General features: G+C 43.5%; 1 protein-coding gene across 1 annotated transcript in view; it reads left to right on the top strand.

Annotated features, from left to right (window-relative positions):
* plcd3b (phospholipase C, delta 3b) overlaps nt 1–15,196 on the top strand; it is a 75,844-nt gene that overhangs the window by 43,959 nt on the left and 16,689 nt on the right. Inside the window, exons 12-14 of the mRNA XM_034214872.1 lie at nt 9,739–9,855; nt 10,567–10,745; nt 11,200–11,335. Coding sequence (XP_034070763.1) covers nt 9,739–9,855; nt 10,567–10,745; nt 11,200–11,335 — 432 coding nt within the window. The remainder of the gene's footprint in view (nt 1–9,738; nt 9,856–10,566; nt 10,746–11,199; nt 11,336–15,196) is intronic.

The following is a 15,196-nucleotide window of genomic DNA, read 5'->3' as shown; positions in this document are numbered from 1 at the left end:
CTGATGCAGAGCGTAGTGCACGCGCTGGGGTGTACGGTTTAACCATGTCCTGGATGTAGGAAGGGCCAGATCCATTCGCAGCACGGTAAGCAAGTACCAGTGTCTTGAAGTGGATTCTAGCAGTTACCGGAAGCCAGTGAAGGGAGCGGAGGAGCGGAGTGGTGTGGGAGAATTTAGGAAGGTTGAAAACCAGACGAGCCGCTGCATTCTGGATGAGCTGCAGAGGTCGGATGGCACATGCAGGTAGACTAGCCAGGAGGGAGTTGCAGTAGTCTAGGCGTGAGATGACGAGAGCCTGGACCAGAACCTGAGTCGCTTTCTGAGTCAGCTGGGGACGTATCTTCCTGATGTTGTAAAGCGTGTATCTGCAGCAGCGGGTTGTAGCAGCGATGTTTGCAGTGAAGGACAGGTTGTTATCTAGGGTCACACCCAGATTCCTTGCAGTCTGAGTCGGGGAAACAACTGAGGTGCCGATGTTGATTGTCAGGTCAAGAGTTGGACAATCTTTTCCCGGGAGGAAGAGCAGCTCAGTCTTGTCAAGGTTGAGCTTGAGGTGGTGAGCAGACATCCACTGAGAGATGTCAGCTAGACAAGCAGAGATGCGTGCGACGACCTGGGTCTCTGAGCGGGGAAAGGACAGAATTAATTGGGTGTCGTCAGCGTAGCAGTGGTAAGAAAAACCATGCGGGCTAATGACTGATCCGAGCGAGTTTGTGTACAAGGAGAAGAGGAGGGGACCAAGAACAGAGCCCTGAGGGACCCCCGTAGTTAATTGACAAGGGTCGGACTCAGACCCTCTCCAAGTCACCCTGTAGGTACGGTCTTTCAGGTATGAGGTGAGGAGGGAAAGTGCAGAGCCTGAAACTCCAAGTTTTTGGAGAGTGCGAAGGAGGATCTGATGATTCACCGTGTCGAATGCAGCAGACAGGTCCAACAGGATGATGACAGAGGAGAGCGATGCAGTTTTGGCAGTGTGCAGTTCCTCCGTGACAGCAATGAGAGCAGTTTCTGTGGAGTGACCTGCCTTGAAACCAGACTGGTGCGGATCCAGAAGGTTGTTCTGATTGAGATAACAGGAGAGTTGTTTAAAGACAGCGCGTTCAAGTGATTTAGACAGGAACGGGAGGAGAGAGACAGGCCTGTAGTTTATAACATCAGACGGGTTGAGAGTGGGTTTCTTTAGGAGAGGGTTTACTCTTGCCTCCTTGAGACTGTTTGGAAAGTGACCAGAAGTTAGAGAAGTGTTGATGAAATGGGTAAGAAACGGTAGAATATCAGGAGCGATAGTCTGAAGGAGGTTTGAAGGGATAGGGTCCAGAGGACAGGTGGTAGGGCGGGCAGAGGTAATGAGGGTAAGAACCTCACTTGGAGAGAGAGGGGAAAAGGAGGTTAGTGTGTTGGTGGAAGGAAGGTCTGGTGACCCAGCGGTGAGTAAAGGTGAGTCAGAAAAAGAAGAGCGAATATCATTAACCTTTTTTTCAAAGTGGGTAACAAAGTCGCTTGACAGAAGTGAGGAGGGGGGAGGAGCTTTTGGAGGGTCCAAGAGGGTGGAGAAGATGGAAAATAGTTTTTTAGGATTGGAATAGGAAGATTGAATCTTATCTTGAAAGAAAGTGCTTTTTGCCTGAGAGATCGAAGCAGAGAAAGAGGAGAGGAGAGCTTGATAGGTTAGGAGGTCGTCACGGTGTTTGGATTTCCACCATTTCCGCTCTGCTGCCCTAAGGACGGTTCTATTAGCACGCAGTGCATCATTTAGCCAGGGAGCCGGAGGGGACTGACGAGCCTGCCGAGATGTCAGAGGACAGAGCGAATCCAGAGTGGATGAGAGAGTAGAGAGGAGAGTTTCTGCAGCAGAGTTTGGAGGCAGTAGTTGGAACGAATCAGAGGAAGGGAGGGCTGAGAGCACCGACGAGGCAAAGGTAGAGGGAGAGAGGGAGCGAAGGTTACGGCGGACAAGTGAAGGATGGGAAGAGATTAGTTTGTTATGTTTGGAAAGGGATAGAGAGAATGAAATGAAGAAGTGATCGGATGTGTGGAGCGGGTTTACAGAGAGGTTAGAAGTAGCGCAGTTCCTTGAGAATATGAGATCAAGGACATTGCCAGCTTTATGAGTCGGTGGGGACGGAGAGAGTCAGAAAGCAAAGGCGGTTAACAGAGATGTTAGTTCGTCTATCTTCCCCGTCTGGAGGTTGAAGTCTCCGAGAAGTACAGCGGGAGGGCCAGTTTCAGGGATGTGTGAGAGGAGATGATCTAATTCCTCCAAGAAGTCCCCCAAGGCGCCTGGTGGACGGTAGAGAACAACAATGGTTAACTGTATAGGATGGGTTACTGTGACGGCATGGAACTCAAAGGTGGAAGGAGTAAAGTTAGGTAGCTTGAAGAGGGAAAAGCTCCATTTGGGAGAGAGCAGGAGACCAGTGCCACCTCCTCTGCCAGTGGGTCTGGGTGTATGGGAGAAGGAATATGCAGTGGAGAGAGCTGCTGGGGTGGATGTGTTGGATGGAGTAATCCAGGTCTCAGTGAGAGCAAGGAAATCCAGAGACTGCAGGGAGGTGTAGCCAGAGATGAAGTCAGCCTTAGGAACAGCTGACTGGCAATTCCACAGGCCACCTGAAACTAGATGTTGGATCTCAGTGGAGCACGTGGGATAGACGAGAGCAGGCCGGTTATATCGATTAGGAGATACACGGGGCCAGTGATAATTGCGAGAAGACACATGAACAGGAATGGAGAAAATACACATGATTATAGCATGAGGGGCTAAACAACAAAATTAAAAATTAAAAACACCAACGATACTTAGCTCAATCAAAGTAGGATTTGCCTCCTCTTTGCCTCCCTCGTGACTCCTGTAGGACTCTAATGTCTTTGTCAGTCTTACTCCTGTAGGACTCTAATGTCTTTGTCAGTCTTACTCCTGTAGGACTCTAATGTCTTTGTCAGTCTTAGCCTGTCTGCCGCTGAAGCTGACGCTCCAGGAAAGAGCTACCCGAAATGGACGCCTGATTGCTCAGTTCTCACAGCTGAAGTTAATTAGTTAACTATCTACAGCTGATGGGCGACAATAGACTGGCCCTGCCTATGTTAATAATGCAGGCTTGAGTGCTGAGAGCTGTAAAGCAGGTTTCGCCTGAGCAGATCTGAGATTTAAAATCTCTCAAAAGCGATTTAGCCGTTTAAGCTACAGTAACAATTATACAGAGTCGAATAAATGAAACCGAGAAGTCTAATTAAACAAGAATATAACTTACAGTGGTTGCTGCGTCAATAGGTAATGTTGTCACCGGGTCCAGATGCACACAGACAAAAGTTAAACAAGTACAAACCACATGGAGAATACAGTTGCTGGTTTATTTATGTCTGTATAGGCCGTTGTTGTGAGTGTGGACAGTCGGAGCATATATAACGTTAGCTTAGCCAAGCTCCATTCAGAAAACAAGCATTCTAAAAGGTTTTTCGCCTGCCGTCTGTCTGCAGACTTGTCAAAGCATTAATTCATGGTTTTTACTAACCGGTATCAGTATGTTGTTACTTCGGCATCATTTAGAAACATGTATTACAATTGAATCACGGTCAAATATGTTCATTTTGTTGTAGTTGTAGCTCCCGAGCCAGCGCGTCTTGTTTGAATGATGCGAGTAAACACAGCTGGCAGCCGCGGTGAAACTCGAGCGACTAGAGCAGGGGTGGCCAACCCGCGGCTCTCGAGCCGCATGCGGCTCTTTGCCTAGTTTCATGCGGCTCTTCAGTTCATATCGAATTCAATTGTATAGCCTATGTGTGAGTTTGGGGGAGAGACACTGACTCCTGACTAGTGTTGCACGGTGTACCGATACTTGAAAGGTACCGCGATACCCTGCCGTTAAAAACGTTACGATTCCTCCGTTTCATTAGTATCGGTACTTGACGGGGGGAAAGTCCTCCGGTGAGAAAGCGCCGTTTTAATAAGAGCCGTGTGTGTTCAGCGCTCTGCTTCCACTCCCTGCACTGCAGCCGTGCCTGCAGTCCCGCCCCTCTCAAGCACGCACTTAGTCCTTCCCCTCTCTCGTGCACGCGCTAGCTGCCAGAGCATGTGAGAAAACGAGAAGCATGGCTGCAAGTGGGAGTGCAACTGCCGCTGCGCCTCGGCTTGTTGACAAAAAAGACGCCAGAAGCGACATTTGGACAGTGGCGTTTTCTCCTGGAGGCCAAGGGAAGCCTTCCCCTGTTTTTTCGGATTGTAGTTATAATTTTAATAAATAAATAAAAACACTTTGTTTGGTTTCGGTAATTTTTCTCTGCTGTGTGTTGCTGCCGGCCCGTCTCTCCCCCATTCTCATTGAGTATTATACAAAGAGTGAAACAGCGCCCCTCTAGATGTTATGGTGAAACAGTAGATTGCACTCTCTGTTGCGAGAGGAGGCCAGCCGAATCTGGCTTCCCTTGGTGAAAAAAAATTGAGGGATTGACCAATCAGATGAGGCTCACAAGATGCCCCTTCCAACCTGTGATTAGTCAGGGCCATGCCAAGGGAAGCTGGAGGCGGCTGGCTTCCCTTGCCTCACAATCCAATCAAATCGCATCAACTTAGTGTTGCAGTGACGCGTCCTAAAATCCGGAAGTAAGCTGCGCTCGGTTTCCCTCGACAAAAAATCAATGGGATTTCTCCATAGGATTTTGTTCAGTCGGATAATATCCACATGTCTACCCTACTTTTATAATTTTCGAATCATAAATCTAATCGATAGAAGATAGATAGCGCCACTGCACCACTCTCACCGCCGTTAGAAAGTAGCAAGCAACTGAAGCAAGGTCACCCTTGAAAAAGAGATCTTTTGATCTCAAGGGGCTTTCACCTGGTTAAATAAAGGCTACAAACAAACAAACAAACAAGTGCAATTATGACCCAAAAGAAAGGACGTATAATTGGCTTCCCCTAATTTTTTTCCCACGCCACACTACTGCATTTGGAAGCATTTTAGCTATATCTCTGACAGTGAGGGCAAGCCTACGGACACCACGAGGCCCGTCTGTAAGAAATTTATTGATTTTATTTCATACGAATTCTTGTCATTTATTTTATTTATTGTTCTCATTGTTTAAAAGTTTGTGTTATGGTTCTGGTGTGAAATAAAGCACAATAATTACATTTAAGACTGTTTCCCTTTTTTTAAGAAAAGTATCGAAAAATAATCGGAATCGCAATTCTTGACTTGGTATTGAAACCAAAATGTTGGTATCGTGACAACACTAGCTACTCCTGACAGTTAAACCTGATATTGAGTAGGTCTGTTAAGTATTGAATGCTAATAATTCTGACGTAATTTGGCCGGTCAAAGTTGTTTGGGCTCGGATAAAATCGCTCCGTTACTTTCGTCCCGTGTTACTTTCGTCCCGTGTTACTTTCGGCCCGGCTCTCCCTACGTGTGTATGTGTGGTGTCAGTATGAGAGGATGATAGCGCGTCTAATTTTGATGTGGCCCAAGAGCCAATCACAATAATACCTGCGATGCAGTGACCCAATCACCTTTGAGGGGGGGAAAACCTATCGTTGATTAAACACTATCCAGTGTTTCCCCTACCATTGTCTTGCCCCTGGAATTTAAGGTGTTTAAAACATATATATAATAAAAAAATGTTTTAATATAGCACCAAATTGCAAATAATCTATAACTACTGTCACTTTTCACATTGAACATGTGCTCTTTTATTACATAAACTAAACGCTTTCATTTTAAGTTGTGAGTTTAGTGTTTTTGACCCTAAGAAACACTGATGCATTAATCAATAACAATAATCCACAGCTGCTCCAGAGGATTTAAAAAAAAAAATATCCCAATGCCACAAAAATGCATCAGTGACGTGGTTGAAATCTTGTCTCCAGAAAACAAAAAACTGTTTGATGTGGCTCTTTGCAGTAACATAGAAAAAAATGTGGCTCTTAACCTCTGACTGGTTGGCCTCCCCTGGACTAGAGCGATGCGATAGGAGCGTTTAGAGCGAAGCGAATATTCGCATCGCGTCCAGTCTGAACGCAGCATTAAAGCGAGCTCCGCGCTGCACTGGAAACGCGCCATTACATCACCAGAAGTCCTAATTTAAGGGGTCATTTCTCCAAAAAAAAAATGTTTTACTCACTATATCAACAGCCCCACCAAAAATATTTTCCACCAGCCGCCACTGCCCTAACCCTAAAACCGAATTAAAGTAACAAAAAAAAGTAACTAAATCCGCCAGAAACCCGAAAATCTTCGTGCGCGCGGGGGACACATGCATGTGTTTCTGGAAGTTGGCAACCCTACGGGCTAGGGACCGGTGAGCAGGAAAGAGCCAGCAGGTAGGAGATGACAACACAAAGTTCTGTGTCGATTCGATATAGAGATGCTGCTATTTTTGCTGATGACTGACGTTTCAAAAGTAGAGAGCCAGACAGGAGAGGTTCTGATCTGGACTAAAGTACAATATTTGGGGCGGAGGAGCGGCGAACAAACAACGCCAGCACCCTCGGCGACCCGGGAAAACCTTAGGAAAACTTAAAAAACTTTAGGGAAACACTTCTTGTTTGTGATTGGACAGAGCCAGCCAGAAAAGCACTGCTGTGATTGGTTGTTTTTGCTGCCAGTCAAGAAATGACGCTTCGTGATTGGTCAGCACCCGACAGCGCAACATGTCCCAAAACATCAACCGTTAGCTGTTAGCACACAGAGCTCACAGCTCCTCATATCTGTTCAGAAACTGGACAAAAGTTAAACAAGTACAAAACACAGACTGTCGTGGCGAATACAGTCGCTGCTTTATTTCTGTCTGTATGACGTTGTTGTGAGTTTGGACGGAGCAGCTACAGGTTCATTTAGCCTGATCGATCCGATATCCATTCAGAAAACACGCATTTTAAAAGGTTTTTCACCTGCCGTCTTGTCTGCACACTTGTCAAAGCATTAATTCATGGTTCTTACTAACCGGTATCAGTATGTTGTTACTTCGGCATCATTTTGGAACGTGTATTATAATTAAATCACGGTAAAATATGTTCATTTTGTTGTAGTTGGTATCTATCATAGTATTTGCATGGATATAAGCTCCGCCCCCTCTCCAGCGCGTCTTGTTTGAATGACAGGAGTAAACACAGCTGACAGCTGTGGTGAAACTAGAGCTATGCGAATATTCAGGGCTTATCTCCATGTAAATACTATGGTAGACTCCAACAAAATGAACATATTTGACCGTGAATTGATTGTAATACACATTTCAAAATGATGCCGAAGTAACAACATACTGATACCGATTAACGTTATATATGCTCCGACCGTCCACACTCACAACAACGGCCTATACAGACATAAATAAACCAGCGACTGTATTCGCCATGACACAGGCAGTCTGTGGTTTGTACTTGTTTAACTTGGTTGATACCAGTTAGTAAAAACCATGAATTAATGCTTTGACAGACAAGTGTGCAGACAAGACGGCAGGTGAAAAACCTTTTAAAATGCGTGTTTTTCTGAATGGAGATCGGATCGATCAGGCTAAACCAGCGTTTCTCAAAGTGGGGCGCAGAGATGTGATAGGTGGGTCGCGAATGGACGCGATGAGGGACAGGTGGGGCTTGAAAAGGCCCACCTGTTCAAAGTGGGGAATGACAGAAAAAGTTTGAGAACCACTGGGCTAAACTAACCTGTAGCTGCTCTGTCCAAACTCACAACAACATGATACAGACACAGATACACCAGTGACTGTATTCGCCATAACACTGATAGTCTGTGGTTTGTACATGTTTAACTTTTGTCCAGTTTCTGAACAGAAATGAGGAGCTGTGAGCTCTGTGTGCTAACAGCTAACGGCTGATGTTTTGGGACATGTTGCGCTGTCGGGTGCTGACCAATCACGAAGCGTCATTTCTTGACTGGCAGCAAAAACAACAGCAGTGCTTCTCTGGCAGCCTCTGTCCAATCACAAACAAGAAGAGTTCTCCCTACAGGGATACCCTTTCCGTAAAAGTTGAAATGTTGAAGTGTTTTGTGAAATGCTGTGGTGTTTTGTGAAATGCTGTAGCGTTTTGTGAAATGCTGAAGTGTTTTCTGAAATGTCGTTGTGTTTCATGAAATGCTGTAATGTTTTGTGAAATGTTGTTTTGACTTGCACTTCCGGATTACCGTAGATTAACCTTCTGCAGCGTTTTTATGCCCTTGAATACAATTTTTGATCACAAAACAGCAAAGGTAAGACATCATTATCATCATGGCTACGTAAAGTGAAGTTGTTTTCTTGCTCTTTCCTGGCTGCTATAGTTCAGTGAGTTTTGGTTGTACAGTGATGAGACTTATACCACTGGAATCTGTGGAATCTCAGCTTTCATGTGATATGTTGTTTGTGCAGACAACAGAAAAGATCGCTTTTGCCAGTTATGTGCTAAAGTTAGCCCCGTTAGCCGTTAAGTGTTGATTTAGTGTTGGACTTCTGTTCCGTGTTGGTAAAAATTGTTGATATCGTCTAGGGATGTCCCGATCACCTTTTTTTGCTCTCGATCCGATTCCGATCATTTGATTTTGACAATCTGCCGATACCGATTTTTCCCGATCCGATCTTTATGCAATGCATTAAGAGAAAAAAAAGGAAAAAAGCATTCAAGTTGTCCCTTAAGGTTATTTTTTTATTTAAATGACAGTACCCAACTATCCATTCTATCCAACATGGATATAGCTTCTTTTTTTCACAGCAGCATTGGATCAGTTCAGTTGTGCAGCATTGGATCAAAACAAAATAAAGCTTATCAGTGGTCCACCACAAAATAACCATGTAAACAAATTGAGTGCAGATAGTGCAGTAACAAAACAAAAATAAACAATCGTATTAGATTGGTCGTGTTGAACGTAGCTCTGTTCTTTCCACCACGCGGAACCTCCTTCTTGCAAACATTGCATCTGGCTGTTACACTGCCTTCGCTTTCAATTTTATAATACTTCCAAACTCCTGACATTTGCTCTGTCCCGACTCCCGAGTCACCAGCTGAACGTAGCCTCTCGTTAGCTTACTGCTACTATTAGACACTGCGCCCACTCTGTTGCCAGATTTGAGAGGAATAAGCAACCAGGTCTATGAAAACAAGCCCAAAAGAACACATACATGATGTTGTGTCATTTTAAACCAAAACTAAGGACTCAGGATGACTATAAGATGTGAACATGGTCATTTTTGTTTTGTAACATTAAATAAAATAATTGTTTTAAGGATTCCCTATCCCCGATCTTTTTCTCCCGATTCCGATCTTTTAAAAATAACGTGATCGGCTCCGATCCCCGATCACGTGATCGGATCGGGACATCTCTAATATCGTCTGTTAGCTGAGTTTCTTCCCGTTAAGTGGGTATGCATCATTAATAGGTTGTTAAATGTTAAGATGCTGTTTCTTGCAAGATGTTGCGTTTCCCCCCGGGAGTCTCACAATAATAAGAGTGCTGTGAGGAGAGATGACGAGTGGCATTCACAGTGGCCAATCAGAGGGGTACTCAAACCGGATATGTCACACGGGATGAGGGTTCCCAACCAACCAGAATTGTTTAAATTAAGGAAGTAGCGTAATTCATATACCGATAGCAGCACCGTTTGTCCAGCGGCTTAACGGTATACCGATACCGTCCAATCGGCTACCGGTACTGACTAAGTACCGGTTCTCGATACCCATCCCTACTTGTAACAGAGTACTAAATGTGCCTTTCTTTAGTTTATAATTGGACTAATTGGTGCTCTCTTGTCCTCCAGGGATGTACTTTGTGCGTCACAACAGCCACCAGCTCAGCAGGATTTACCCATCAGGCCAGCGCCTCCAGTCCTCCAACTACAACCCTCAGGAGATGTGGAACGCAGGCTGTCAAATTGGTGAGAGCTGATTTAATGTCCCAGGAGAAACAGAGTCAACAAGTCATACAATCTTAGTTCCTACTTTCCTCTCAAATGATTCAAAGCTTTATCGTCCTATGCACAGTAGCTACAGTGTACTTCTTGATATTGAAATCTAAAGTCCTCGGCTCCTACAACAATGCCATACAAATATATAAACAGGGTTGGGAGGGTTCATTTAAAAATGTAATCCGTTAAAATAACTTGTCAAAAAAAAGTATCAAAATATATATGTTGATAAGATAAGACATGAGGTTTTTTACTTACGTGTATGTAACAATGTAACCTTATAAAAGAAGAAAACCAAGATATTTCATATTCAAAATGTTGTAACAGTAATAGTTTATAAATGCTGTTTAAGATGTATACATTAATCCAAAGCATAGACATATTTTTGTTTAATAAATCAGGTGTCCACTACTGCATTAAAAAAATAAAGGTATTTAAAAAGAGGAATTAAAGTATCCTGAATATATATCCCAACAATTTATCTAACTATAATATATCGATCTATATTTAAAAAATTGGATACAAACTTTTTTTTGTATCCTGATGATGTAATCCATTACTCCCAAAACCTGTATATATAAATATAAGACATAAAACAATAAAGTAAAACAGTGAAAGAGACTGTTGCAGGTGACCTCAGTCTGATGGTGTGCCGCTAACACATCTGTGTGTGTTCTCCAGTTGCTTTGAATTTTCAGACCCCATGTGAGCAGATGGACCTGAATCAGGGCCGCTTCCTGCAGAACAGTCAGTGTGGGTACATGTTGAAGCCCCCCTTCATGTGCCAGCCGGACACCAAATTCAACCCGGAGAACGTTGGGGGGGGTCCAGGCCACAGACCTGTGCTGCTCACTTTCCGGGTAGGGCTGCCAAACTGTCATTCGGTTCTGGACAGATAATGATTCTGCCTAGCATAAAACCACAATTATTTTTATAAAATGTCCAGAAGGCATAACAAAGGTTTTACGCTACAACTTAAAGAAGTGGATAAAAAATGACAATGTAAAGCAAAGTATAAGCATTTACAAATGAGACAATAGTTTGCACTGATACAAAACACACGATAGAAAACAATGCAATGATACAACTACTGTAATCCCCCGGCATTCACTGCCAGTAAGCCTCATACACAAAAATATTCACCGTTAATGTGATTAAATGCAATGTACTGTATACACATGATTTTTAACATGAGCCATGGAGGAAATAAGAGTGTAGTTGCATTAGTGTTTGAACTGTTGCCAGATAAGCTTTTCTTGCTCTCAGAATAATGATTCTCTAATGAAATGATGCTCTGTTTTTATTGTTTTTCAGGTCATCTCGGCTCAGCAGCTGCCTAAACCAGACTGGGACAAACCCACCTCCATCGTGGACCCTCATGTGTGGGTGGAGGTTCATGGTGTTCCCATCGACATCAACAAGAAGAAAACGCCTCATGTGGACAACAATGGTAAATGCCTACTCTATTGACCCAAGAACTTTTGACCAATTAAAGGCAGTAGCAACCTTTTTGGTAGATAGATCATACATGTAATGCATGGCCAATGCTTATGCTAATTATAGATCTTGAAAACTACAACATTGATAGTTGTTTTATGTAACAAAAACACTTTTATTTAAAGCGGACCTATCATGCTATATTTGAATAATACACTGAACAAAAATATAAATGCAACACTTTTGTTTTTGCTCCCATTTTCATGAGATGAACTCAAAGATCTAAAACATTTTCTATATACACAAAATAACCATTTCTCTCAAATATTGTTCACAAATCTGAAAAGATCTGTGATAGTGAGCACTTCTCCTTTGCCGAGATAATCCATCCCACCTCACAGGTGTGGCATACCAAGATGCTGATTAGACAGCATGATTATTGCACAGGTGTGCCTTAGGCTGGCCACAATAAAAGGCCACTCTAAAATGTTCAGTTTTGTCACACAGCACAATGCCACAGATGTCGCAAGTTTTGAGGGAGCGTGCAATTGGCATGCTGACAGCAGGAATGTCCACCAGAGCTGTTGCCCGTGAATTGAATGTTCATTTCTCTACCATAAGCCGTCTCCAAAGGCGTTTCAGAGAATTTGGCAGTACATCCAACCGGCCTCACAACCGCAGACCACGTGTAACCACACCAGCCCAGGACCTCCACATCCAGCATGTTCACCTCCAAGATCGTCTGAGACCAGCCACTCGGACAGCTGCTGCAACAATCGGTTTGCATAACCAAAGAATTTCTGCACAAACTGTCAGAAACCGTCTCAGGGAAGCTCATCTGCATGCTCGTCGTCCTCATCGGGGTCTCGACCTGACTTCGGTTCGTCGTCGTAACCGACTTGAGTGGACAAATGCTCACATTCGATGGCGTCTGGCACGTTGGAGAGGTGTTCTCTTCACGGATGAATCCCGGTTTTCACTGTTCAGGGCAGATGGCAGACAGCGTGTGTGGCGTCGTGTGGGTGAGCGGTTTACTGATGTCAATGTTGTGAATCAAGTGGCCCATGGTGGTGGTGAGGTTATCGTATGGGCAGGCGTATGTTATGGACGACGAACACAGGTGCATTTTATTGATGGCATTGTGAATGCACAGAGATACCATGACGAGATCCTGAGGCCCATTGTTGTGCCATTCATCCACGACCATCACCTCATGTTGCAGCATGATAATGCACGGCCCCATGTTGCAAGGATCTGTACACAATTCCTGGAGGCTGAACACATCCCAGTTCTTGCACGGACAGCATACTCACCGGACAATCTGCTCAGAAAAAGTACTTAACTTTCTACCAGTTGTAAAGTTGTCATACATAAAAAACGCTATCAAAAAAAGTAAGAGACTTACTGTTCCTTTGTGAGAGAATTACACACAAATCTGCCGAGTGTCTGTAAAAAGTCTTAAAATCACAAAACTTGCCTTTTAGAGAAACAGTCTTTTAAAAAAGAAAATACATGATCAAGGGGGCATTAAGATCTTTAAACTATTAATACCCTCTTCAAAGAGACTTCCCCTTTACTGTCCCGCTTCATTGTAGGATTTCTGCCATGTCTCTACTTCAGTTTGACCATCTCTGTTATTATGTGATGGAATACTAGATAAATAAGTAATTAGATACCTTACCGTTACTGCGCTCATAAAGAATGATAAGAATAAGAATAATGCGTATTGAACTGGTTTCATTAATTAGTGAGTTTATTTAAGGTAATTAGTTAGAAGCCCTATTTTATCAGCATGTCTGCACAGCAGTTACAATGGTCAAACTACATTAAAACAGAATTGTCCCCATTCTTTCTTTAATAGTTACTAACATTAGATATTTTTAATGAGATATGGACCGCAAAACAAAAGATATCCCTGGTTTTCATTTAAAAAAATCAAGTCACTGAATGCAAGTAGTTGCCTTAGCTTATTTTGTTATGAGATGATGATGTGAATTACTGTTCAAATTAGTTAATGTAATAATCGTTTGGTTATTTTATGCATAGCCTAATGTTACATTTCTGTGTTTAAGAATGCCTTCAAGACAGAGGAGACTGAAGCAGAGAGAGAGAGAGAGAGAGAGAGAAATCTGAAGGAGGCAGCTAAAAGGACTGCAACTTTGCAGAGCTGGATAAAAGGTGCCAGCAGGGCATCTGCAGGCGAAGCACTGTGATTATGTCAAGCAAAACAACTACATACATTGGTTCTGAAATTGATCCTTGACTTCCTCAATAACTCCCCAAACCACTCCAAGATTGTCCAAATCAGCCAGAACTGTATTCTTAACTATTGTTACATACGCTATCATGTTAATTCATGCTAATTCAGGGGGTATGCAGGAATCCTGAAGTCAAATGTAATACCTTTTTAAGACCTTTGTTAAGACCCTTTCCATACATTTTAAGACCTCATCGCCACTTTGAGTTCTAACCGGTTACATTGGTGACACACTTTACTATATACAGTATTGATTGTCCTTCCTCCTTATCTTCCAAACATTTGGACGCTAACTTGCAAATAACATGAAAGAAATCAAAAGTAGAGCATCTAAAAAAATATATATATATTTAAAAAAAGTAATGTTAGTCGGGGTGGGACTTGTTATGCTGAGTGGGAGGAGGAGTCATCTGCAAAAGTGAGAGTCTTTTTCACCAGTATAATGTCCATCGATGTCTGACTTTAAGTTCTTTAAGCTTTGTAGATTTCTCATCAATCATTTTCAGCCAAGCAGTCAGAGGCACACGCAAGGATGTTTGAAAAACCCCACATGTAGAGTTGAAATACTCCAAAACAAAATCATCAGAGGGGTCCTTCCCCAGCGTCACCTAACGGCTTGCGCGGTAATACCATCGCCCAGATGGTCCGTTTTTAGTTTCCCAGACGGTGCTTGTCAGGACTCTTCTCATTTCTGGCGGCGGGGGAATATCTTCTTCCTCTTCCTCCACATTGAGGGGTAGCGGTGAAAACTCTTCTTTGATCTCGCATGCTGTCTGTGTTTCTTTGCTTTTCTTTGCAAATATCTTGTACACCGCTGGTTCCACTATGGTTTCTTGATGCACTACTTCCTCCGATACAGTGGTTGCGTGGAGATCTCTGTAAGACACCAGAGTTAACACAGCCCAATCTGTTGAGGTTAACACTGCGGGGTCCATACGTTTCTCCATTCTTCAGATTGTAGAAATGCAGTCCATTCGCCATATAGTTGAATACATAACCCCAAACATCGCCATTTTTCAGAGTCCATTCTTCATGAAGTTCTTCGGCTGGAGGCGTCTGAACCCGGCACATATACTGCATCCGTTTCTTGATTGGCGCTCCCGCCAGATGGCTGTAAGTTGTCACAGGCGTCTCGCTGATTAAACCCATATCGAGGCGTCTCTTGGCCATTTTTCTTTTTTGAAAGGTGACTTGATGAGTGGAAACGACTGGTTTTTTATTTTTTTATCTAACTCCACCCCCCACTGTCTTCTGACATCACAGTCAAAGGAAGGGGGGTGAGGGGACGGGAGGAGACAGGAAGGGGTGTGAGGGGGACGGTGGGGGACATCATCAGCATAATTGGGGGGGGCGGGCCCATCTGTCACTTTCTATACATACTAATGTGATTGAAGCAGCATTTTATTTAATTTTTTTTATTTTCATTTTACATTTTTTAATTTGTTTTATTTTTATTAGGCGCCATAAGGCGCAACAGTGGGGGCCTTTCACACCTGTGAATACACATCACCCCCCTCCTATCGACGGATCTCACACCTACTTGGGATATCACACCTTGGGATTTCACACCTCGACCAAATGGGAGGCGGGACTTAGCTCATTTGCATAAGTGGGGGA

The sequence above is a fragment of the Gymnodraco acuticeps genome, unplaced genomic scaffold, assembly GCF_902827175.1.
Source record: "Gymnodraco acuticeps unplaced genomic scaffold, fGymAcu1.1, whole genome shotgun sequence".
In the NCBI taxonomy this organism is placed as follows: Eukaryota; Metazoa; Chordata; class Actinopteri; order Perciformes; family Bathydraconidae; genus Gymnodraco; species Gymnodraco acuticeps.
This window is presented reverse-complemented; position numbering and strand designations above follow the sequence as displayed.